General features: G+C 44.4%; 1 protein-coding gene across 2 annotated transcripts in view; it reads left to right on the plus strand.

The window, feature by feature from the left end:
- Positions 1-351: 351 nt before the first annotated feature.
- Positions 352-26,453, plus strand: part of CCNI (cyclin I) — a 47,700-nt gene continuing 21,598 nt past the window's right edge. For both annotated transcript variants that reach the window (XM_039318709.1, XM_039318710.1), the window contains exons 1-2: positions 352-882; positions 21,409-21,565. In XM_039318709.1, the coding sequence (XP_039174643.1) occupies positions 21,452-21,565 (114 nt within the window). In that variant the 5' untranslated portion in view covers positions 352-882; positions 21,409-21,451. The remainder of the gene's footprint in view (positions 883-21,408; positions 21,566-26,453) is intronic.

Below are 26,453 nucleotides of genomic sequence, written 5' to 3' on the forward strand. Positions count from 1 at the left end.
TTCAAGGAAAAAAAAAACGAGGAAAGTCCAGTTGCCTCTTGGAAAAAGCACTTTGGGGACCTGAGCTATTAAATATTCTCCTTTCTTCCACGCAGTCCCTCCGCGCGCCCCAAAAACCAAGCGAGGGCTGGTGCGGTGCGGCGCGGTGCAGTGCGGGAGCTTTGGCTCGTGGCCGCGCGCCTCCTCCAGGCGGCCGGATAGGAAAGTACGTAGACGCGCGCGCTCCCGCCTCTCGGCTACTCGCCAGCTTTCCTCTCCCCTCCCCCGCTCGCTCGGCGCGCAGGAGGAGGAGGAGCAGCAGCAAGAGCTCCCGGCGGGGGGAGGAGGCTGAGCCGCCCGCTGCCGGCTCTTCTTTCCTTCCCCTGCTCCCCCCCGGGAAGCGGCTTGCTCTGCGCTCCGCTCTCTCTGTCACTTTTTTTTTTTTTGCTTTCCACCCCTTTTTCCCCTCCCCTCTTTTTTTTCTCCCCCTTTTTTCTTTTTGCTCCCACTTTGTTCGCGCTCCCAGGCAGCAGCAGCGGCGGCGGAGGCGGCGGGAGCTGCAATTGCAAGCCTAGGAAGAGCCGCTGCTTTGCAATTCGGCCGGGGGGACCCCCTCCCCCACTTCGTCTTTCCCAACCCCCCCCAAAAGAAATCGCGATCCTTAACTCCCTCCACCCGCCCAAACGACAACTAAGCGGCCCCCTTCCACGCACCCCATGGCGAAATGAGCCCGGCCGCCGCCTCCGCCTCCTCTCTTTCCCCCGTCTCTAAGATGGAGCAAGCAAGAAACTAACAAAGAAACAAGCCAGCTTCGGCCTTGGTGGGAGCCACGATCATGCTTTTTTAATGGACCGAATGCCGGCCGGTTGCAGCGGAGATTTTTACAGCTTTGCAGGGGAGAAGGTGAGCATTGCTGGGCATACAAAAAGGCTGTTGTATTGGGACTTTTTTTTTGGGTTCCAAGTTGGAGCTCTCCGAAACAATTCGCGTAAAGCGGGTCGTTGTTGGCTTTTCTGCCGCGTAACTTCCTTTGTATTGCTTCGTTACCCATAGGGGCATTTGTTTAAAAAAGAAAATCAATCCCGGTTTGGCTTGGTTTGGTTTAGTTTTTGCAGATGACTGTAATAGTATAGGATGTTTTTGTTCTGCCGAAATGCAATCCGGGGACGCGTCTTTTGCAATTGCTCAGTCTTGACATTCTGAGCCTTAAATGCACTTTCTGGTTTGGGCCTTTATTTGCCCCCTTAGCATTCGGACGCGCATAGAGGCCGTTTGCAAACCGTTGCTGCATCTATGCCGCCGTTCAATTTCGGAACCCCCTTAGGGGTTGGAAGCCTTCCTGCAGGGCCGTGGCTTTTATTTTGCACGAAATAAACCGTCCTTTTTCTGGAAGAAGGAAATAGCAAAATGCACACAGCTTTCCCCATGCCCGGTTGCTTCGGGGCTTTTTTGGGGGGCGGGGATGCACTTTTAAGCAAGGCTGGTGCTAAAGCTCTCCTTGTGATGTTGTTGTTTACATAATGCATGCGGGGACCCGGGGAACGTCCTATTGTGTGTGCAAGCACCGAGCTTTGCCATAGAAACGGTCGGCGGGAGGGTTGCAAAAGGTGGCTATTATCTGGATATTGCTGTTTGCACGGTGGGAAACAGGAAGGCGACGACGGGCCCTGGGAATTTCGGCGATCTTGTTTTGGGGGGGGGGGGCGAGGAAAGCAGAGCCCCGACTTGCACACGGGTCTTGTAACGGTGCAAAGATGATTGCAAAGAGGACAGTTGGGTCGTTTCTCTCGAATTTTTTTTTTTTTTTTTAAAAAATTGCATACTCAAGTTTGGCTGCCTGCGATGAGCTGGAGTCCTTTTTGCATCAAGACCATCTGAAAGCTTTCTGTAGAGTTGTGCGGGAGAACAAAAATTCAAATAAGCCTATTTGAATTTTATTTTAAACCCTGTCCTGCTGCTGCTGAGATTCAGGTTCCTTGTTTACGTCCAGCGCGTCTTTCTCTCTTGTCTCTTTTTGTTTCTGTGACGTCACGGGCTATCACAATCTTGCAAATGTTCAGAGCTGCATTTGCGCCCCCGTTGCAGCAATTACCCGGGAGGTCCGAACCATGGTTAAATGGTGGTTTTGGTTTGCCTCCCTCCCTCCCCTGCAAAACGAGACCAACTTTTGCAAGGCCACCACGGTGGTTTCCAAAACCTTAAACTTTTTGATCAACAGTGGGGCAAAGGACGGTTTTGCAAATCGGGGCCACTCCTACTTGAAAATGCCCTGTGATAGAAGTTTGATACAGTTTGTGGCACAAGTGGGCAGGCCGAGAGGGGTGTGTCAGGGGCTGGACATGCCAGTGACCACAATCTACATGGATCTGGGCCAACCAGGCGAGAGATCTTATTGCACTGGTGTTGAGTGACATGCATAAGCCTAGGCCAAATATTAACTAAAAGAAAAAAGAAAATCCTGACTGGGCTTGAGGCCTTGTTGCCAAAACTGATCATCGGATGCCAAATGATTATTTAATGTGATGTACTTGTTTATTTGTGTGGAGTTCAAGGAGAGGGAAGAGCAAATGAAAGTTTGCCCTGAAGGTTTTATCCTGAGAACCAATTGCGCCAATTCTTGCAAACTTCACAGTGGAGAAAAGAGCTGGCACAGACACATTACTTTTGAGAGTGGTGTGTTCCTCACAAGAGTAGAAAAATGCCCCAAATCATGTAACATCGTACATCGAATAAAAATTCTCTGTCCCTCTGGATTCACTAGCAACTTCCCCCCTCCCAAAGTTTTTATGGCACTTATTGAATTGAATTCTTTATTGGCCTAGTGCAGGGGTCTTCAAATTTGGCCCTTTTATGACTTGTGGACTTCAACTCCCAGAATTCTTCAGGCAGCATGCCTGGCTGAGGAATTCTGGGAGTTGAAGTCCACAAGTCATAAAAAGGCCAAGTTTGAAGACCCCTGGCCTAGTGTGATTGTACACATAAGGAATTTAGCACAGGGGTAGGCAACCTTGGCTCTTTTATGACTCATGGACTTCAACTCCCAGAATTCCTGAGCCAGCATGGCTCAGCTTGGAAACCTCTCCCTTTCCCCTCAGCATGGTTGGCTCAGGAATTCTGGGAGGTGAAGTCCACAAGTCATAAAAGAGCCAAGGTTGCCTACCCCTGCTCTAGCACATCTCACCTACCTACAACAACAAAATGATAGGCCATAGATTATTAACCATATTTACAATAATTAATCATGATACAAACAACATGTGATAAATATAAGATACCAATAGGAGAAGATAGTAGGAAGGATGAGAAAAGTGGAAGATGGATAGTAGCAATACAACCTACTACATTGGTAAATTTCTTAGGCCTAAGACAGTGTTGTGGGAATTAGGTGTTCAGCAGAGTGATGCCAAGGGGGGAAGAACTACCGTATTTTTGTGTCTAGTTGTTTTGGCATTCAATACCCTATAATGACTAGGTCCTGAGGGGAGCAGTTCAAACAGATTATATTCCAAGATTGAGGGGTCTATAGCTCTTTTCTCAGCCCTCTTTCTGGTTCGTGCAGTATATAGGTCCTCAGTGGAAGGCAGGCTGGTTGCAGTTACCTTTTCTGCAATCCTGACTATCCTTTGAAATCTGTATCTGTCCTGTTTGGTTGCTGTGCCAAACCAGACAGTTATTGAGGTACAAATGACAGACTCATTAATTCCTCTGCAGAACTGTATTAGCAGCTCCTTGGGCAATCTGAGCTTTCTGAGTTAACATAGAAGAAATTACTTGAAAATGACTGTTGAAATCTCATACACATGGTTGGTGACAACGTACTAGTATTTGGTGAGGAAACTTAGAAGTCAGCAAAATTTCACATTCCTCCCAGTGACTGGGAGCATCGAAACAAACTGTGCAATATGATCAAAACTGCTGAATAATTTGTGTGGAGCAAGAGAAGAAAAGTGGGTTGCAAGAGAGTGTGTGATTTGTATAAGTAGTCCTCAACTTACAACCATTCATTTAGTGGTTGTTTGATGTTACAATGGCACCAAAAAATGACTGATGATCTTTTCTCACACTTACGATCGTTGCGGCATCCTACAGTCACAGGATAAAAATGAACTTTGAACGGTCTCTGAACAAACTGTTGTAAGTCAAGGACTACCTATGTAGTAACACTCCCAATTCTTTAGTATCAGTTTAGAAGTTCTGGCTGTGAAGGTGTCTGTGAAATCAGGCAGAAATATTGTTCAGCCTGTTCTCTCTCTGTTCAACCTGAAATACCTCCTGCTGTGTCTCACTACAGCAGTCTGCAACCTGTAGGCTAGGGAGCAAAGAGATCTTTGCTTTGTTAGGTTTGTTCCAAGATTGTTATTCTCAAATTCTTCTTTCTCCATGTTCTTTCTGGTTTTCAGCAGTTCTGAAAGAATTATATTTTTTGGCATTAGCGTTTGCTATTTTCAAGATAAAGTATATGGTGTTTCATTGTTTAATCTTGGAGAGAAAACATCCCTGTAGCTCTGCAGTACCCTTCCTCCCTCCCTCCCTCCCTCCCTCCCTCCCTCAAATATAGATATATGTAAAGTGAGAGGAGAAAAGAAAAACTTAAAAGATTCCCTGTCTCTGGATATATTGCCAAGTATGAAAATATATCCTGAAGGATTATCCTTTGACCATTTGCTAGGAAGCTGTAAACCTAGATGAGAACAAAAATACTTAATCTTTCCAAACATTTACTTACTTATTCATTCTGGCAATTTTTCACTTGCCGCAGCCAAGAGATTCTCAAAGGGTTATAATCAGAATGATAAAATATCAGTAGTGCAAGCAAAATTACATAAGAATAAATAATTGTCCCAAATAAAATGACAGGAAAGAAATTGTAAAACAATGTCAATAGACCACCCAAGCAAGTGGTGACATCTGTAATTCAGAAGCCCTCTTAAAGCATTAGGTTTTGAGGAATTTTTTTTTTAAAAAAAACAAATTTTATTGTTTTTTTATTTTTAAGACAAAGTGGTGTTAGGGTAGTCAAATATCCAGAAACAAAACATATATACATAATTCAATCAATACATCAAGTATTCCCTCTCTTTTTCCCTTAAGTGACATGATTTATTTAAAATAGTCCAATTCTAGCTTAAATTTATTCAGCCTAAACCTGTTTTTAAAGCTTTATAAATTTACACTACCATAATCAAATTAACTTTAAATACAAACATCATCAATTTGGGTATCCCTTCCAAATATGTTCTAGTTCCTTAATTTTATCATAAATCTTATTTATTTCTTCTTCCACTAATATTTAAAATAAAATATTAATCTATCCTATACTTATCTAAACCATCCATCAATCAATCTCTTTAAACTGACAGAAAAAATCAGATCTTAAACCATTTCAATCCATTAGACAGAATTCAAATTTCATCCAATTAATTGTCATAACTAATAACATCCATGTTATCAAACAAACAGATCATCTTATTAGATTAACTTAACATTACATAATAATTTTCTTACAAGTAAACCTGTTCTAAAAAACACATATTCTTAATCAATTTAATATATATATTCCATTAATCACCCCTTTTTCTCTTATTAGAAATAATAATTTTCATATAGATAAACCTATCAATCCAAAAAGTACATTCTTAGTCAATTTAACATATATCTTCCATTAGTCACCCACTTCTCTTACATCTAGCTCATAGTCTTAGTCCTTAAATCAATCCATAAATTCTAAATTGCCTTTAATCCATTACATAAAATTTTAAATTTCACTTTTCAGTCTTATTCTGGGCTTCTTCATATGCCAGATAGGTTTCCATAGCAGAGCTTCCCTTCTAGCTGATAAGCGTCTCTTTATTGCTTGTAATATCCTTTGGATCAATGAAGACCATCTTGGCCTCTGCATTGGCCCAGGTTTTGAGAATTTTTTTGATGCTGTTGGAAGAAATGTCTTCATCGTGGTTCAGTCCAAGCCGGGGATAAACAACATAGTGACTGCTTTAGAAAGAAGGTTGCAGTTTATTGAAGAGGAGAGCCAGACAAAAAGATGACTCCAGAAGAAAAGAGGGGAGAGCACATGTAGGGAGTGGGTTTTATACCCTCTGGAGCCTTTTGTTTGGAGTTGTTTCCTGTTCCTGTGGCATGAATTTTGACCTGAGTCAGAGTGCTTTTCTGGTATTCTGATGACGATGGGTTAATCCTATTATGTCCCAAAGGTCATATCCTGCTTCCCTGATGCTGGGGCTAATAACAGAGTTTGGGTGAGATATGCAGATTTTAGGTGTCTTTGTCTTCTTAATCTCCTAGCTTCAATCTTCCTGATGGTTTACATCTGCATTTGTACAGAGCTGGCTTCTGCTTGGGGGAGGGAGACCTGGGGCTATCAAGGAAAACTGGGTATGCTTTTCTGCCTCTTCAAGATCCTTCTCTGGGGGGCTGACTTCCCACAATGCCTAACAAAATAAGAGCAGATGAGGATATAAACGGGCAGATGATTCCATAGCATTGATGCTATTGCAAAAAAAATCAGGATTTGTGGCTAACCCTAGTGCCAGCAAAATGGAGGACCACTAATAATTTTGTACTAGTGGTAGAGAGGTCAACATTGCTTGGAAAATATGGTCCTGTGGACCCTGGAGCTTGCTATTATGGCCAAGTATGTTGTAACCAGGGTAACCTGAATGATGTCTGGGAATTTTCCAATCCCATGTTAAATATTTGCTGAACTATTAAGGGATAAATGAAGGCCAGACCAATCTGCATTTGTATCTCCACCTAACGCTCCTCTGCTTTCCTCGAATTTGCTAAGTAGCAAAACAGTACAATTCAGTCTTCAAGAAAATGGCCTGTGGTGCTGAGTTATGGATGATAGATCTGTATGATAATTATTCTAATCTAAATGTAAACCCAGTTCCCTGCTGGTTGCTGGGCAGATGTGAATCAGCATACAGTGCGACCTGCAGATCAATGCATGTATTTGGGTTTTATTTTGAAACCATTTGGAAGTTTGAGTTTTAGTTGAAGACACTTCTATGTGGCTTTTCATAGAAATCTGCTTAAAATATTATGCCTCTAACAAAAGTTAATGACAACCTAATTTGTGTTCCTTTCAATATCAGATCTTAAGGATACAAGGAAGAGTTTTATTTATCTTGCCAATGAAGCATCCTCGTGGCCATGTTGGAACTCCAGAAGATGGCAGTTGTATTTTCTGATCAGGATTACGTCCTTTCACAGAATCACAGAATTGTCCAGTTGGTAGAAACCTCAAGGAGCATTTAGTCCAGTGGTTCTCAACCTGTGGGTCGGGACCCCATTTGGGGTTGAACGACCATTTCACGGGGGTCGCCAAACAAGGCTGTCCGCCATTTTTCCCCCTTTTCTATGGCCACGCCCCTGGGACCCGGTGATTTATAAGTGGTTGGGGGTCACCACAACATGGGGAACTGTATTATGGGGTCGCGGCATTAGAAAGGTTGAGAATCACTGATTTAGTCCAACTCTCCGCAGTCTGCAAAAAGCCAGTTAGTTTGTTCTTGAGAGGTGATGTCTAGTTTTACCTTAAGGATCTCCAGAGATTGAGAACTCACAGCTTCCCTGTATTGGATATCTCTTACATTCAGAAAACGTTAAATAAAAACTAGATAGCTGGAAGCTATACCCATAATTTCTAGTCTTGGTATCTATGGCAGTGGAAGAGGCTTCCTGACCATCTTCCCTATGGCGCCTATAGTGGGTTGATACCAGATAATAAAATAACAGAGTTGGAAGGGACCTTGGAGGTCTTCTAGTCCAACCCTGTGCTCAGGCAGGAGACCCTACACTAGGGGTCTTCAAGCTTGGCCCTTTTATGATTTGTGGACTTCAACTCCCAGAATTCCTCAGCCAGTGTGCCTGCCTGAGGAATTCTGGGAGTTGAAGTCTACGAGTCATGAAAGGGCCAAGTTTGAAGACCCCTGCCCTATACCATTTCTGACAAGTCCCTGTCCGGTCTCGTCTTAAAAGCCTCCTGTGATAGAGCACCACAACTTCTGAAGGCAAAGCCGTTCCCCTGATTAATTGTTCTCACTGTCAGGAAATTTTTTCTTAGTTTTAGGTTGAATCTCTCTTTGATTAGTTTATTAATTTATTTATTAGTTAGAGATAGAGCTCTAAGGAAGAATAGTATTCCCAGGTATGTACAGATAGTTCTTGACTTATGACTGGTTGCTTAATGGCCGTTAGAGACTTTTAAGAAGAGACTGGACCACCATTTGTCCGGAATAATCTAGGGCAGGGGTCTTCAAACTTGGCCCTTTTATGACTGGTGGACTTCAACTCCCAGAATTCCTCAGCCAGGCACGCTGGCTGAGGAATTCTGGGAGTTGAAATCCACCAATCATAAAGGGCCAGGTTTGAAGACCCCTGATCTACGGTCTCCTGCTTGAGCAAGGGGTTGGACTAGAAGACCTCCAAGGTCCCTTCCCTGTCTATTCTGATTGATTGACTGATTGAACTCTGTTTTGAAGCCAACCATTCTGGTTGTGGCCACAGCTCATGGTTGCAAATACCAGTGTTTTAGTTTACACATTGTGTAAAAAAAAACATGTTTTCTTTTGTCTATCCTGATTCTTCCAAGGTTCAGTGTCATTAGGTGGCATCATCTAAACCAGGGGTAGGCAACCTGGGCTCTTTTGTGACTCATGGACTTCAATTCCCAGAATTCCTGAGCCAGCCATGCTGAGGGGAAAGGGAGAGTTTCCAAGCTGAGCCATGCTGGTTCAGGAATTCTGGGAGTTGAAGTCCACGAGTCATAAAAAAGCCAAGGTTGCCTACCCCTGCTCTAAACTTAAGACAAAGGAGGAAGAGATTGAAGACGAAACTAGTGGAAGAAAGAGGTGCTATGCAAAAAGAGCAGAATTAGCTATAATCCGAGCTGTAGGGCTTGTTCTTCAGAATTGCAGCCCTTGTGGAGAGTATTTTATGCAGCCTCCTCACATAACACTTAGGCACACTGAACATTTTTCCTCCTTCTCCACGGCCATTATTGGCTCAAGGAAATGATGGCATAAATCTCTGAGTGAACGTTAATATTTTGTGTGGGTGAGGATTTTGTTTTTTATTTCCCCACTGGCAGCTCTGTGTTTAGCATCACATTCACATCCATCCCAGAAATGTGATTAAAACGCCGGATCTCTCAAATTTCCCCCAGCCTTTTCTGGTTCAGGTAGTCCTCACTTTATGACTGATCACCTAGCGACTGTTCAAAGTTACAACAGACCCTTCCAGAAGCTACTTGGGACCCATGTTCCAGGAAGCGAGTGGAGCATGGGTTGTCTCATAGGATGGGGGAGGCCTTGGAGGCTTACCCCAGCCCTGAGGCACCCTTTGCTTTGCTTAACGATCCCTGTGTTCATTTAATGATTCATTGGCCGGAGCAGATATGGGGAGATCATTAAGGGAGATGCTTCATTTAACAGGCATTGTGACATGAGATCGTAATGGGCAGGCTCCATTACGGTCGTATCTTGAGGAGTACCTGCCGATGTCATTGATTGCATTCTGTTCAAAGTCATGTAGCAGTTTTATTTTGCATGTGTGTGTGTGTGTGTTCCAGTTAATCATAGACCCAGTAGTAAAGTTGGAAGGGACCTTGGAGGTCATCTAGTTCAACCTCCTGCTCAGGCAGGAAGCCCTATACCAGTGGTTCTCAACCTGTGGGTCGGGACCCCATTTGGGGTCGAACGACCATTTCACGGGGGTCGCCAAACAAGGCTGTCCGCCATTTTTCCCCCCTTTTCTTTGGCCACGCCCCTGGCACCCGGTGATGTATAAGTGGTTCGGGGTCACCACAACATGGGGAACTGTATTATGGGGTCGCGGCATTAGAAAGGTTGAGAACCACTGCCCTATACCATTTTGGACAAATGGCTGTCCAGTCTCTTCTTAAAAACTTCCAGTGTTGGAGCATTCACCGCTTCTGGAGGCAGGTTGTTCCACTGGTTAATTGTTCTAACTATCAGGAAGTTTTTCCTTAGTTCTAGGTTGCTTTTGGTTTTTACTAGTCGAAATAGTGACCAATAAAAAGCTAAATGGTCCAAGGATCGGAGTTAGTGCTAGGAGCTGAAGGGGTCCATTCAGATCAAGTTCAACCAATGATCAGCATTAAGAATCCAGATTTAAGCAATATAAACAGACGGTTGTCCAACCTGTGTTTCAAGATTACCGGTGCAGGGTAATCCATAAGCTTTTGGGTCATTGGTTCCACTGTCAATTGCTTTTATTCTTGAGAAATCTTTCCTAATATCCCAGACAAGAAGAATTATGTCAACTATTCTCTTTCAAATGCCGGGAGTAATTCATGATTTCATTGCCACGTATTAGTTGTCATGTACGAAAATCAGATACTAGACTGGTATACAGGTAGTCCCCAACTTAACAGGGATTAATTTAGTGACCGTTCAGAGTTACAACAGCGCTGAAAAAAAGTGACTTATAACCATTTTTCAGACTTGCGACCGTTGCAGCATCCCCGTGGTCACGTGAACAAAATTCAGACGCTTGGCAAATGACTCGTATTTGTGATGGTTGCAGCGTCCCGTAGTCATGTGATGACCTTTGGCTACCTTCTGACAAGCCAAGTCAATGGGGAAGCCGGATTCACTTCGCATTTGCAGTCATTCCCTTAACACAGGGGTGTCAAACTCAATTTCATTGAGGGCCGCATCACCATTCCGGTTATCCTCAGGGCCAGGTGGATGCAGCCTACTGGGTGGGCGTGGATGGAGTGAGTGTGGCCTACTGGGTGGGTGTGGCCAGCTTTACACTGTTCCCGTCAAGGGTGCCTGTGGGGGCCTGGGCAGGAATGGGATAGATCTGAGGGTCTCTGGAAGAAGGGGGTGGGACCAGGGCAAGTGCCAAAGCATGGCCCACTGGAGGAGCCTCACTGTTCCTCTTAGGCCATGCAGGGGTGGGGGTGGGGGGCTTATGGAGCTAAGGCTGAATGCGTTTCAGCATAGATGGCCACCACAAAATTGTACATTAGCTTCCGGCTGGCCTGGGTGTTTCCAGGATGGCTTCGCGGGCCACATGAAACCACTTCACGGGCTGCATCCAGCCCCCGGGCCTTGTGTTCGACATGTCTGCCTTAACAACTCTGGCAAAGAAGGTTGTACAATGGAACGAAACTCACTTAACAACCGTCTTTCTGAGCAGCAGAAATATTGAGCTCAATTGTCCTCAGTTGAGGACAACCTCTGTGTCCACAGGCATGTTGTGATTTACAGCGTCCGGTTTCGGGCTCGAACCCCTAAGGGCCTTGTTCAAACTTTTATGACTTGTGGACTTCAATTCCCAGAATTCCTCAGCCAGGCGTGCCTGGCAGTGGAATTCTGGGAGTCGAACTCCACAAGTCATAAAAGAGCCAAGTTTGAAGAGCCTTGCTTTAAACCCAATATTGGCTGGGGGAATTCTGGGAGTTGAAGTCTTATCTTAAATTTGCCAGGGTTGAGAAAACATGCTGTAACCACAGATTGGCTGTCAGATTAAGCCTTAAATGTCAATCCTGGGGAATGCAAAAGTTTTGGAATTGCTTACTAATTGAGAAGCAACTCCACAGCATCTTAAAGAGATGCCCTTTATAGCAAGGCTGTAAGGAGTGAGTCATCTCAGCAAATGGCAGAAATCTACATTTTATGAGCCAATCTAAACAATTGCTTCCTTATTCACAAGGCTGCCGTGACATTGCATTGCAGTAAAGTGGGTGAAGTTAGATTTGTTTTGCTTTAAATTTAATAAGCATGTTTTGGTTTTGTTTTTTTAAAAAAATTATCTCAACATTTATATTTATATTTGGGTGGGAGCGGTGACCCTATCTGAAGCCTCTTTGGGCCCAGGCTGAATAGTGGCATCAGGTTTCTCCAGAGATCAATGAAGCTCCTCTTCGTGACTTTTATTTCTTTTTTTTATTAAGACTTTTATTAAAATGATCGCTATATAAAATACAAATGAAAATAAAGACGATAGGAGAATGGGAGTGGGGAAGAAAGGAGGAAGAAAGATCTGGGTGCAGGGGGAAAGGAAAAAAAACAGCATTGACTTCCAACTTTCTTCAGTAAAATAGAGAATAAAATTAAAGCCTTGACTTTTGATTTTACCAATTTAACAAATACTAGCTATTTTTTATATATATATATATATATAATAATAGATTTTTAGAAGATTTCAGAGAGAGATCTTTCACTAGGCCAGGGGTAGGCAACCTTGGCTCTTTTTATGACTAATGGACTTCAACTCCCAGAATTCCTCAGCCAGCAAAGCTGGCTTAGGAATTCTGGGAGTTGAAGTCCACAAGTCATAAAAGAGCCAAGGTTGCCCACCCCTGCACTAGGCCTTTAAGCTTCTAGCTTTATGGTGGGGGGTTCCATCTTGGCAGGAGGAATGATTTCTTTTTAACATTCTTTAAAAGAACCTAAATCTCACTTATTTCCATTCTTGATTTTAATCTTCTAAATGCCTGGCAATCCACCCACAGTCTTTTGTGTTTGAGTGAGCTACAGAAAATATGAAATTCAAATAAATCATTAATGCGGCAGGAAATACAAAAATTCTGGAACATAATAACCTTAAAAGACTTGAAATAATTTAAATAAAGAAAATGGTGAAGTTAATGCTGTAAGCTGCCCCAAATCACTTTGAAATGAGACATTGGTGATCATGTTGGCGATCCTGTTTTTATCAGCAGCTGCACGAAAAAGCGCTGCTGAGTTTTGTCCAAACCAGTTCCTTTTATTTTGAAACTATGATGTTCTTCTTCTGCCTGGACCTCATTTGCCTTCAATCTTTCCCTGGAGGATTAAATGGAGTATGCCTTATTTTTCTGGGTGTCGCATCACAGGTCCGAAATATTCTAAATTTCGTTTTTTAATTGTTCTGGCTTTCCCAGGCAGCTTATCAACTCCTCATCTGATCTTGTCAACCCAGCTTATACGTAACAGCCGCCTGTAAATCCACATTTCAAATGTTTCTAGTCTCTTCAGGTGGCCTTCTGTCAGAGACCAACTCTCTACTCCATAGGGCAGGAGAGGAAAAATATAGCATCTGACAAGCCTGATTTTCAGTCTTAGGCTTATGTTGTGACTGCAGAAGACCTTTTTCATTTTGAAGAATGCTGTTCGAGCTTTCTCTATCCTTCTCTTTACTTCAGTGGTCATATCCCAGTTTTCATGTAAATTAGAACCAAGGTGCGTGATCCTTTCAATGGTATTCTTTCTGAATTTATTGGTGGTAAATTAATGGGTTGTTTGCTGATGACCATGATCTTGGTTTTTGAGGAGTTAAGTTTCAAGCCGTATTTTTCAGATATTATTCCTGCAGTCTTTCATCATATGTTTTAGCCTCCAGTCCCCTAATCATCTTTGTTGTTCTCTTCTGCATTCTATGATTTCTGACCTGGATATTGGGTTGGACTAGAACAGGGGTCCCAATCCCTGGTCCATGGACCAGCAACAGTCCACGGCATGCTAGAAGCTGGTCCGCACAAACAAGCGAAGCCCCATCTGTGGGATGCAGGCAGCACACGAAACCACGCCCCTTCCAGTCCGCGGACAAATGTCTCTCCACGGAACCGGTCCCTGATGCTCAAAAGGTTGTGGGTTGCTGGACTAGAAGACCCCTAAGGTCTCCTCCAGTTCTATAATACTGTGATCACACTGCCTATGGTGCCTTTGCCAATATTACATCCATTCCTGATATACTTCAAAATCCGGTTGATCACATGGTTGCGGCCGCCATCTTGACTTTTTGGACTACATGCTGCAAATTCTCCTGCTTGGATGCAAAAACAGCCGAGGAGTCTGTCCTTTACAAGGAATGGCCTATTTGCCTCCGTAACATTTAGAATTTAATCATATTAAATACAGTCAGTGCGAGGAGACTCCAGTCGGGTGCTTAACAATTTCCTTCGTTATTTCCCTGGTTGTTGCTGCAATTACAGCATGATAGCATTTTTTTTTACAGGGGTGCTGTAAAACCTTTAAAAACAATGAACAGATTTGAGGCATTCTCCAGGGCCCCAGCTGTATTTAGTGACTGTTCAAAGTTACAGCGGCATTGAAAAAAGTAACTTAAAATAAGGGCGTGCTACCTGGGGGGGGGGCTGGCGGGATAGAGAGAAGACCCCCAGCGCTATGTCATCCAACCTCTTGGGTTTTTTTAAAGTTTCTATTTCTCTTAATGCCTTTGGTGTCAGGGTTGGACTAGAGAACCTCTAAGGTCCCTTCCAATTCGGTGATCACACTGCCAATGGTGTCTTAGCGTTTGCGTCGCCTTATCTTTTTATTGTAAGTTGCCCAGACTCACTGCATCACTGAAATGAGCAGCATAAAACTATAGATAGCTGGTTAGCTAGATGGATGCCAGCTGTCAAGTGCCTGAATTTTGATGGCCAGGGGATGCTGCGATGGTCATAAGTGTGAGGATCTATTTTCAACGGTTGCAGCTCTCTAGATTATGTGTTCACAATTAACAACCTTCCTATCGTCATTTTCCAAACTTAAGTTTCCCCATCAGATATGATGGCTCCCGTGTCTTCAGTGTTGTTCAAAGTTTGTCCTCATAACAAGCAGGTGTGGATGTGTTGTTAAACCTTTTGTCACTGGAACAGATCTTTTCCGTTCCAGCCAAAGATGCACCATCTACTCAGAACAAATGCTGCTCTTTGTAAAAAATTAGGAAACGCAATGCATCAGAGAGAGGACTTCTTCCTGTTCGCCCTTGATAAGGAAACCTTGGTAGAGTTCAGAATAGTGAAAAATGATCAGACTGTAATCCCAAGGAAAATTTACCAAAGTCTCAGTTCTTGGTGATCTCTGAACAATGGAAAAATACTGGAACACCCAGAATGAAGGAGAACAGAATGGTATGGAAACGGAATATGACCAACTGACCAAAACAGTTGTCCAATTCTCACCGTGGTACGTTTTATTAGGACGCTCAAGATACTTCCTGATGTGGCCTTTGCAGATAGTTCTTGTTTGTCCTCTGTTCTAAACTGAGAATCAATTGTGTAAGGTTCTTCAGAAGTCACACCTTGTTCTTCTCCAAGTTAAGTTAGGACATCTGAAATCTTCAACCAAAGCTCCTCCTCCTCACCTTGCTTTGGGAGAGGACCTCTTATCTTGCATAGTCCTACTCAGCTGGACCTTTGCATCCAAGAAACTCAGGAAGATCTTTTATAGGCTTCCATCTTCCTCCGTGAACTGCTTTTCCAGGGGTCTGGAGTAGCTGAACAAAGGTTTGGTCTAGATCTTCACACCTAGTCACAATTTCTCACAAGTTTTAGGGCTGAAAAAGAAACATATTTCCGGCCTCCCCACTTTTTATTTTGAAGCCATGGAAACGACTTCTTAAATCTGATGAAAGTTGGTATCTACTTAACAGTGGTACCTTGGTATTCAGCTGCTTTGAAACTCATCGAATTTAGTACTCAACGCATTTTGACACAAACATTTTGTCCTGTTACTCATTGTTTGTTTGGTACAAGCTAGAACTTGTTGATGTCAGCTGCCTTGTGACTCACTCTGTTATGCCTTATGGGAAATACTTATTTGGTATTCATAGTTTTTGGTACTTATCGTGCCTCCCAGAATCAAATAACAGTGAGTACTGAGGTACCACTGTATATATTGAGTAGTGTCTAGGGCAGGGGTAGGCAACCTTGGCTCTTTTATGACTTGTGGACTTCAACTCCCAGAATTCCTGAGTCAGCCATGCTGAGGGGAAAGGGAGAGGTTTCCAAGCTGAGCAATGCTGGCTCAGGAATTCTGGGAGTTGAAGTCCACGAGTCATAAAAGAGCCAAGGTTGCCTACCTTTGGGCTAGGCAATTGTTATGGCTTTCCATGTTTTTAACGGAGTAAGATCTTTGTTAATGAACATTGCCGTACCATCTACGTTTGGAATTTTTTAGCTTGGGTTTATATTGAAGAAGGAATTCTCTCCCGTAATCTGGGCCCAAGTCATTTTAGGCATTCAAGATAAACCCCAGCTCTTTATATTTTTTAAAAAATATTATTGAATTTACATGCTGCCTTTCTGTTTTTGAAAAGTCCCCAAACAGGCTTGCTGGGTTAAAACAATTCTAATATAAATGAACACATAAACAGGTAGTCGTTTAGTGACCATTGGAAGTTACAACATCATTGAAAAAAGTGACTTTCAACCGTTTTTCACCCTTACAAACATTTGCAGCCTCCCCATGGTCACATGATCAAAAGTCAGACACTTGGCAACTGGTTCATATTTATGACCAGGGTCATGTGACCCCCCCCTTTTGAACCTTCTGACAAAGTCAGTGGGGGAAGCCAGATTTACTTAATAACTGTGCTCCTAACTTAGCAACTGCAGTGATTCATTTAACAACTGTCTCAAGAAAAAGATTGTAAAATGGGACAAAACTCACTTAACACCTGTCTCACTTAGCAACAGAAATTTTGGGGCTCAATTGTCATAAAGTCGTACATGTTTCAGGTTTAAAAATTAAAGCTTGAAAAAAAAAAGTCTGCATCCTGGTTAAGGATTATGGGTGTTAAAGTCTCCATCTGGAGGGCCCCGTGTTGAGATGGACTATCAGTGGATAGACTTTGTGACACTCATGGGGTTTTTCCCCCTGTGAGTCACTTAGTTTCTCACTCCTGTCTCTACTTGCATCACCCAAAGTTACTTCCTCACTGACTTCTGATTACTTCTGACCGGAACAGTAGCAAGAGGATACATAACCAGGATGGAAGTAGGGAAAGAACGGGCACCTCAACAAATGTACGCTTATTGATTTGTCTGTAACATGGACCTTGACAGTTTACAGAATTTCAAGGTAAGTGGACCAAATGAAACTCAGAATCAGAATAGAGCTGGAAGGGACGTTGAAGGTCTTCTAGTCCAGCCCCCTGCTCAAGCAGAAGACCTTATACCAGGAGTAGGCAACCTTGGCTCTTTTATGACTCTGTGGACTTCAACTCCCAGAATTCCTGAGCCAGCCATGCTGAGGGGAAAGGGAGAGGTTTCCAAGCTGAGCCATGCTGGCTCAGGAATTCTGGGAGTTGAAGTCCATGAGTCACAAAAGAGCCAAGGTTGCCTACCCCTGACCTATACCATTTCAGACAGGTGGCTGTCCAGTCTCTTTTTGAAAACCTCCACTGATGAAGCACCTACAACGTCCAAAGTCAAGCTGCTGGTTAATTCTCCTCACTGTTAGGAAGTTTCTCCTTAATTCCAGGTTGCTTCCCTCCTTGATTAGTTTCCATCCATTGTGTCTTGTCTTGCCTTCTGGTGCTTTGGAAAATAAGTTGACCCCCTCGTCTTTGCGGCAGCCCCTCAAATACTGGAATACTGCTATCATGTCACCTGTAGTTCTTCTTTTCTCTAGACTAGCCATACCCCAGTTCCTGCAATTATTCTTCATATGTCTTAGACTCTAGGCCAGAGGTTCTCAACCTGTGGGTTGCGACCCCATTTGGGGTCGAAAGACCATTTCACGGGGGTCGCCAAACAACGCAATCCGCCATTTTTTCCTCTTTTCCTTAGCTGTGCTACTCCCTTTTATTCTGTTGGCTTTTGAAAGCCAATAGAATAGACTCTCTTGAATAGAGTCTAATTCTATTGGCTTTCAAAAGCCAATAGGAATTGTCCAGGCTGTCTCTGCCCTGCTGAGCCCGCCAAAAGTCCCATTCTGCAAATGGTGCTGCAAGTTGTCTGCAGCGAAGGTGAGCTGTCTGGAAGTTTCCACCCCTCCCTGCTGAGCAACTACTAAAAATGTAAGTAAAAGAGGGCTAGGGGTGGGAGGCCGGCGGGTGCAGGGAGGGTTGCTGGCGCGCGTGGGGCCCGGCGGCTACCTTACCTCCCTTGGGCTGGGCCAGCTGGTGGCCCAGCCGGTGGTCGCCCTGCGCTGTCGCTGCCCCTTGCCGGCGCAGGGGGCGGCACCACGCATGTGCGGCACTCCAGGGCAGGGAAAGTCCTCGACTTACGACCGGTTGAGTAGTCCTCGACTTACGACCGGTTGGGTCACGGCATTAAAAAGGTTGAGAACCACTGCTCTAGGCCTTTAATCATCTTAGTTGTGCTTTTCTGCACTTTTTCCAAAGTCCCAACATCTTCTTTGTAATGTGACCAAAACTGGTGGCAGTATTCCAGCTGTGGTCTTCCTATTATATTACTTGTTAACCTTTTATTGGAAGTCAGCTGCTCTTCCTTCAAGATCAGATGTGGATATGGTGTTCCCAAACCTTCAACTCTTTGAAAAGAATGTGGAACAGCCTTCCCCAAACAAGCGCTGAGGTCACGGAGACAGGACACGACATTTGCAAAACAAAGTTGACTTTGGAAATAGGATCTTTTATTAAACAGTCGCCCCTTAAGATAATAAGTTGGAGATAACTTTGCAATATTCTTTTTTTTATTGATTGATTGATTTATTTATTTATACAAATTTTTAATACAATACAATATCCCCCCCCTACCTCCCCCCAACCCTAACCCTCCCCCCCTCACTTCCCAGAGCTGATTACAGGGTTAAAAAAAATAAGCAAACAAATTCTAGCTAAGCTTATCCAACTATACAAATAATAAAACCCCTAGAACACTTTAACTCAAATTCAAAAGAAAAATTTCAAGCGAAAACATAAATAACAATATAAATAATCCCCACTTTAAGCTTTAAATTATTCAAAAACTAAATAATACTTTCTAATCCCATATTTATTCTATACAAAATTTATCCATCTTCTCCACACCGAGATGTATCTTTCTTGTGAATGATCCTTCAAAGAAGCAGAAATTTTAGCCATTTCTGCTAAGTTAGAAACTTTAAGCCAGTGTTTCTCAACCTTGACAATTTTAAGGCACGTGGACTTCAACTCCCAGAATTCCACAGCCAGCATTGCTGGCTGTGGAATTCTGGGAGTTGAAGTCCACATGCCTTAAAATTGTCAAGGTTGAGAAACACTGCTTTAAGCAACCATTCTTCTATAGTAGGCAAAGAATCTTTCTTCCAATATTGTCCAACCAATAACCTTGCCTGCAATATTCTTTTCATCAAAGCCTTCGGCCTGTAAGCTCTCCAGTTTTTTAAGTTGCTCTGAAAATATGGAATTGGCTGTTTTTCAGAAAATTTCATTACAAGTTGTTGATGTTGATTTTTTTTTTTTTAAAAAAAAACGGTTTTGGAACAGTTTTTGCTTTCGTTGCCAACTTTCATGGTAGAACGGTTGCTTGTAAACAAGCAGGAAAAGTGAAGCCATCTAGATTAAATCTGTCAGGGGTCGGACTTTGTCAGCAGCTTGACCAACGAGAAGGTGGCCAGCTTCCAGGCTGATGGGTTTCAGTTTTCAACATTTGGCAGCAGAAATTACAAGCTTCAGATTCTTTCCCATGGCCTTGTAGTAGCCTCGGAAGTTTTTAGCAAGGTTTGCAGTTACAGAGGAATACAGACAGTCCTCGACAATTGGGCCCAGAAGTTCCGTTGCTAAGCAAGGTAGCTGTTCAGTGAATTTTGCCCCCTTTTACAACCTTTCTTGCCACCGTCGTTAAGTGAATCACTGCAACGGTTATGTTACTAACACAGTGGTTCTCAACCTTTTTAATGCCGCGACCCCCAACCGGTCGTAAGTCGAGGACGACTCAACTGGTGCAGCACCGTTTGCAGAATGGGACTTTTGGCGGGCTCAGCAGGGCAGAGACAGCCTGGACAATTCCTATTGGCTTTTGAAAGCCCATAGAATTAGACTCTATTCAAGAAAGTCTATTCTACTGGCTTTCAAAAGCCAATGGAATAAAAGGGAGTAGCACAGCTAAGGAAAAGGGGAAAAAATGGTGGACTGCGTTGTTTGGCGACCCCCGTGAAATGGTCGTTCGACCCACAGGTTGAGAACCACTGTACTAACAATTGTTAAAGTGAACCTGACTTCCCAGTTGATCACATAACCCTGGGACACCGCAAATTTGGACCCTGTCCGAATGTTGATCACATGACCATGGCGATGGTGCAAAGCTTGTAAGTGTGAAAATCGGTCGTAAGTTGCCTTTTCCAGTGCCGTTGTAACTTTGAATGGTCACTAAATGAATAATTGGAAGTCGGGGAGTACTTGTGGAGGCGAATGCATCTGGTCTGAATAATAAGTTGGGGATCTGTAGGGATTGTGATTGGAAGAGAGACCTATCTTGACTCTTCAGATAGCCTTAAGTAGCTTGTTTTACTAGTCCTTTATATTTATATAGGGCAGTGTTTCTCAACCTTGACAATTTTAAGGCATTGTTGGCTGTGGAATTCTGGGAGTTGAAGTCCACATGCCTTAAAATTGTCAAGGTTGAGAAACACTCATATAGGGGCTGGTTTTGCTCATGCGTTGGCTGCTTCTGCAAATTGAGCTTTGCCTGACGCTTGCAGGGCCCCATTCCCAACAATATTGGGCCATGGACTGGGTGTTGAGGACCCCTGCTTTATACCCACTAGTCTTCTGTGCTTGGATTTTACAGGGACTTTGGTTACTTGGCCCTTCGGAGAAGCTTACCTGCCATTTCCAATCTCATTGAGGAACCTTGGATAAGCCATTGAGGGAGCAAATCAGAAGAAAGTGATTATGGGAGCAGGGAATTAGAATAGAATACAGCTGGAAGGGACCTTGGAGATCTTCTAGTCTAGCCCCCGGCTTAAGCAGGAGAACCTATACCAGTGATGGCAAACCTTTTAGAGGCCGAGTGCCCAAACTGCAACCCAAAACCCACTTATGCATCGTCGGGTGCCGGGTGGGTGTGGCCCATTGGTTGGATGTGGCCCATTGACTGGGTGTGGCCCATTGACTGGGTGTAGCCCATTGGGGGTGTGTGGCAATCAATCAATTCCAACTTTGCAAGATCTTTTTTTTCCCGCAAGAAGTTGAAATTGACTGATTGATTAAACCTTTTTTTTTTTTTTGCACACGGCAGCGGAGGCCTAAAGCGTAAAGGTTTTATAAAACCCACCTGAAGGCCTAGGACTGGGGCAACGGCACGCATGCCCACAGAGAGGGCTCTGAGTGCCGCCTCTGGCACCCATGCCATAGGTTCGCCACCACTGACCTATAACCATCTCAGACAGGTGACTGTCCAACCTCTCCTTAAAAACCTCCAGCGATGGAGTGCCTGCGATTTCTGGGGATAAGCTGTTCTACTGGTTGATTGTCCCGACTGTCAGGAAGTTTCGCCTTAAATCCAGGTTGCTTCTCTCTTTGATCAGCTTCCAACCCTTGTTTCTCGTCCTTCCCTCTGGTGGAATCCCAGAGTAGTTTGCTGGGGGCAAAACAAGATGTTGCAGATTGGAAATGAAGCTCAAAAAAAAAAAAAATTGGGGAAAAAAAAAACGCTGGTGTGCAATATGTGCTACTTTTCACATCGCTCATTGATTGTTTTGTGCTCTCCTTCATTTGCAGGTAGCTGTATCCAGTTGGGTGGCAGGCCGACCCAAGGGGTACCATGAAGTTTTTGGGACCCTTGGAGAATCAGAGGTTGTCCATCCTCCTAGAGATGGCAATCTCTAGGGAAGCTCAGATGTGGAAAGTGTACGTGCCCAGAATTCAGCCCAATCAGGTAACGTTCGTCGCCTCGTTCGACCACTTTGGTTTGTCAAAACTGCAGAAGACTCTTCCGAGGAGCTGGTTTGATGGGATCCATCTCATCCCTCTGGTGGAACATTGGGCCTATATTTGTTTAGCAGTTTATCTCCAGGAGCACCTAATCCTTTAATTTTGCTAGTTGAGCAATCTTTTGTTTGGTGAACAGCCCGTGGCCTCGGAAGAACATACTGTGCTGTACTACAACAGCAGATAAATCATTGTTGTTAGAAGCCTGCTTCCCTGTGACAGCTTAGTGGCAATAAACCGGCTTGTTCCTTGAAACAGTTAGGAAATTTCCTGCTGCCTTATGTAGGCCTTTGCCATTGAAGGACATCATCTCTTTGGAATAGCTTTCTTTAAACCCAATGCTGCTGTATACGGGTGGAGTAAACCATATTGAATTGCGTTTTTGTTGTTGTTATGTTGCAATTTATTGAGATTTGGGTGAATGCTGCTCAAGAATTATTCCCAGTTGGAATGACCTATAAGCCCGGCAATAAATCAATAATTTGTGGCTCATCAGAAGGAGTGGACTCTGCCTCTACACCATTGTTAGTTGTGCTAGCTTGGAATAACGGTTCTTGTCTAATGCAGGGCTTTTCAACCAGTAGTTCAGGTACCACCTGTGGTACATTGGCACCTGGCAGGTGGTACGCGACCATCCTAGAAAAGTAGCAGGGGAGGGGAATAAGCTGAACCGGTGGCAGCACCGCACAAGCCTGAGAGATGGCTGGAGCTGCAGGGCTGTCAGGACTCAGCGGAAGCACCAGGATCAGCGCTTCTTCGGGACTGTCAGGGCTCAGTGGAAGCGCCAGGATCAGTGCCAGGCTCCAGCTGGAGCTCGGCGCTGATCCTGGTGCATTTGCTGAGTGCAGAAGAAGCGCCAATCAGCTAGAATGTTGCAGCAACTCCAGGGTCTTGTGATTTACATTCAGATGCTTGGCAACTGATTCATATTTATGAAGGTCACAGTGTCCCAGGGTCATGTAAAGTGACCAAAACCTGCTGCAATCACCCAACAGATGGTGGGAATAAAAACCAAACACCCCCACCCCACCCCCACTGCCAATCCTCAACAGAAATGCTCACAACAATGAAAACCTCGGATAGGAGGAAGAGCGCGGCCGGGTGGGCAGGCAGGTGTCTTGCTTGGATGTGCCTTGGGGGGCACTTTTTTCAGTGCCATTGTAACTTGGAATAGTCACTAAGTGAACTGTTGTAAGTCAAGGACTACCTGTACTTTTATCAGTTTTTTTCCTTCTTTTTTTTGGGGGGGGGTTATCAAGTTTTTGACACCTTGCTAGGCGACTAGTGGTACTTGGATGTTGCCTTATCCTAAAAGTGGTACAATGGGTGAAAAGGTTGAAAAGCCCTGGTCTAATGCATTGGGAAACACTATCCTCAAAGTCCCACAGGTGCTGTTTTGAAAGGCAACTGGGCTTTCTTTGTTTTGTTTTTTCTTGAAGACATTTTGCTTCTCATCCAAGAAGCTTCTTCAGTTCTGACAGAAGGGTGGAGAATGGAAGGATTTTTATTCTTTGCAGTCATCTGGTTGTTAGCACTCTTTTAAGATAAGATAAGATAAGATAAGATAAGATAAAATGATAAGATAAGATAACCTTTGTCATTTTTTACTGTGGGCGCAACGGCACACATCAAAAATGAAAGTTAGTTGCACGCTCCCAAAATGAAACACACACCTAAACATACTATATACAACATATGTATGGACTCACACCCCTACATATACGTAACAAATGAATATTAAACATATTAAACAGTGTCCATCTTAAATATATAACGGAAGGAGGAAGCTTGAGAGTTCACACGTTTAATGCTGTATAGAATGAAACTATGGCTGAATCTGGATGTTCTGCTACGGATACTACGAAGCCCCCTCCTCCCAGAAGGGAACAAGGAAAACAGGTTGTGTAGAGGATGTGTAGTGTCCCAGATAATCTTGCAGACCCTTTTCAAGCAACGCTTCTGTGCTATTTCCTGGATGGGAGGGAGCGAACTGCCAATGATCTTTTCGGCCGTCCTCACCACTTTCTGCACCGCCTTTCTGTCTAAACCAGTGATGCCTACAAACCAGACTGTGATGCCGTATGACAGGATGCTCTCGAATGTCCCCCTGTAGAAAGTGGTAAGGATAAGAGAAGGAAGATATGCTTTTCTCATGCGATGCAGAAAATGCAGGCGCTACTGTGCCCGCTTCACCAGTGTCTCGCTGTTGAGCGACCAAGCCAGCCTACTTGTTAACTGCAAGGAATATAAATCCTTCCATTCTCCACCCTTCTGTCAGAATTGAAGAAGCATCTTGGATGAGAAGCGAAATGTCTCCCAAGGGAAAAGTCCAGTTCCTTTTGAAAAAATCACCTTTGGGGGACAACCGTGACCAGGATGACTGAGAATCTCTATAGAGCAGCGGTTCTCAACCTGTGGGTCGCGACGCCATTTGGGGTCGAACGACCATTTCATTGGGGTCGCCATTCAATGCAGTCCGTCATTTTTCCCCCCTTTTCCTTAGCTGTGCCCCTTTTTATTCTATTGGCTTTTGAAAGCCAATAGAATAGACTCTCTTGAATAGAGTCTAATTCTATTGGCTTTCAAAAGCCAATAGGAATTGTCCAGGCTGTCTCTGCCCTGCTGAGCCCGCCAAAAGTCCAATTCTGCAAACGGTGCTTCAAGTTGTCTGCAGTGAAGGCAAGCTGTCTGGAAGTTTCCACCCCTCCCTGCTGAGCAACTACTAAAAATGTAAGTAAAAGAGGGCCGGGGTGGGAGATGAGAGGCCGGCGGGTGCAGGGAGGGTTGCTGGTGTGCGTGGGGCCCGGCAGGTGCCTTACCTCCCTTGGGCTGGGCCAGCTGGTGGCCCAGCCGGTGGTCGCCCTGCGCCGTCGCTGCCCCTTGCCATACTCCTCGGCCGGCGCAGGGGGCGGCACCACGCATGCACGGCGCTCCCGGGAAGGGAAAGTCCTCGACTTACGACTGGTTGGGTAGTCCTCGACTTACGACCGGTTGAGTAGTCCTCGACTTACAACTGGTTGGGGGTCGCGGCATTAAAAAGGTTGAGAACCACTGCTATAGACATTGTCCTCAAAGCTTCTGTAGTACAATGAAATGAGGATGGATTGTACTACACAGAATGGATTGTCCCTTGAATAGACAGGTTCTACTCTTGTGTCTCTTGTATATCAGCGCTTCCTGATTAAAATAGAATTCTACTATGTATTTATCCAGCAGTTGTTGGTAGTTGAGCTGGTGGAAGGCATATTACTCATCACAACCTCATTCAGACTGTTCCTTCTCCATATGGGGAAAAAAAAAAACAGGCCGTAAATTTTAGTTGTGCTTGCTTTAGTGACATCATCATACTATCAGTCACATAGAAGCCAGGAGAAAAAAAAGATTAAAAAGGAGGATATGGAGATTCTCAATCATTCAGATCACGGTTGTCCCATAGGTGCTTTTTCCAAAAGGCAATTGGACTTTCTTGGTTTTTTTTTTTCTTTTCTTTTCTTAAGTTTCGCTTCTTATCTAAGAAGCTGCTTCAAAAACTTTTTAGGGGAGGGGAGAAGTCCAGTTGCCTTTTGGAAAAAGCACCTCTGGGACTAAAAAGTAGGATATGGCATTTTGGCCATCTCAGTCTAGGCTGAAAGAATACAGGTTTGCAAGCATTTGTTCTGTGACCCTGTGAAGTAACAATGGCACTGAAAAAAATGACTTATAACTGGTCCTCACACTTACAACCGTCTCAGCATCCCTACGACTACATGATCACGCTTTGGATGTTAGTAACCAACATGTATTTATGATAATTGCAATGTCCCAGGGTTATTTGACTGCTATCTTGTGTAGGAGATGACCTGGCAGAGACTGAAGGCAGGGTCAAATGCGTCATCAGTTTGGAATCCTTACATAGCCGCAAGAGGCCTAAGTTCAGCCCTCTTACCTGGCGCCAATTTGATTTGACTGTCAGTAGATCAGAATTTTGTGTGTAGGTAGCATATAATAAACCTTTAATGCTTCGAATTCGATTCCTGTTCCTGGCTACTTGCACCTGACAACTTGCGACCTTTCCAGCCAGCAAAGTCAATGGGAGACGCTGGAGTCGCTTAACAACCACATCGTTCACTTAACAACTGCAGCAGAAAAACAAAAAAAAAAGCATGTTAACAGCCACATTGCGGTTGTAAAAGTTGATGATTACTATATGTTTGCCAAGTTTCTACAGCAGTGATGGCGAACCTTTTAGAGACCGAGTGCCCAAACTGCAACCCAAAATGCACTTATATATCGCTGGGTGGGCGTGGCCCTCTGGGGGGTGTGGCCCACTGGATGGGCATGGCTACAGGGGTCATGGCAAATAAGTGGATGTGGCCAGGGTGGGCGTGGCCAGCTCGATGTTGCTCCTGGGGAGAGATACCTGTGGGGGCCAGGCAGGGTTTGGGGGAGATCCAGGGGGTCTCTGGTGGGTGGGGTGGTGGGCAGGAGGCTCATCCTGCGGGGTGAGGCGAGGCAAGGTGGGGGTGCCAATGTCGTGAGGCAGGGGCGGCTGCTGTCTGACACCATCAGCCCCCGCATACAAAGACCAGTGAGCGCATGGGTGCTGGGATGCGTCCGGCCACGTAGGACCTCGGCAAGTTGGTGGGCAGCTGGTTGAAGAGGATGGCTGCCATCTGAGGGGCATGGCGTGCGTGCCCACAGAGAAGGCTCTGAGTGCCGCCTCTGGCACGCGTGCCATAGGTTCATCACCACTGTTCTACAGTGTAGACCAGGCATGTCAAACTGCCGGCCCACGGGCTGGATGCATCACGCCAAAACCACACTCACCCCATTGCCGGCAATGGGGAAAAAGTCAC

This window comes from Crotalus tigris, unplaced genomic scaffold (genome assembly GCF_016545835.1).
Source record: "Crotalus tigris isolate CLP2741 ecotype Arizona unplaced genomic scaffold, ASM1654583v1 scf7180000021465.51407817327:1047546, whole genome shotgun sequence".
NCBI lineage: Eukaryota > Metazoa > Chordata > Lepidosauria > Squamata > Viperidae > Crotalus > Crotalus tigris.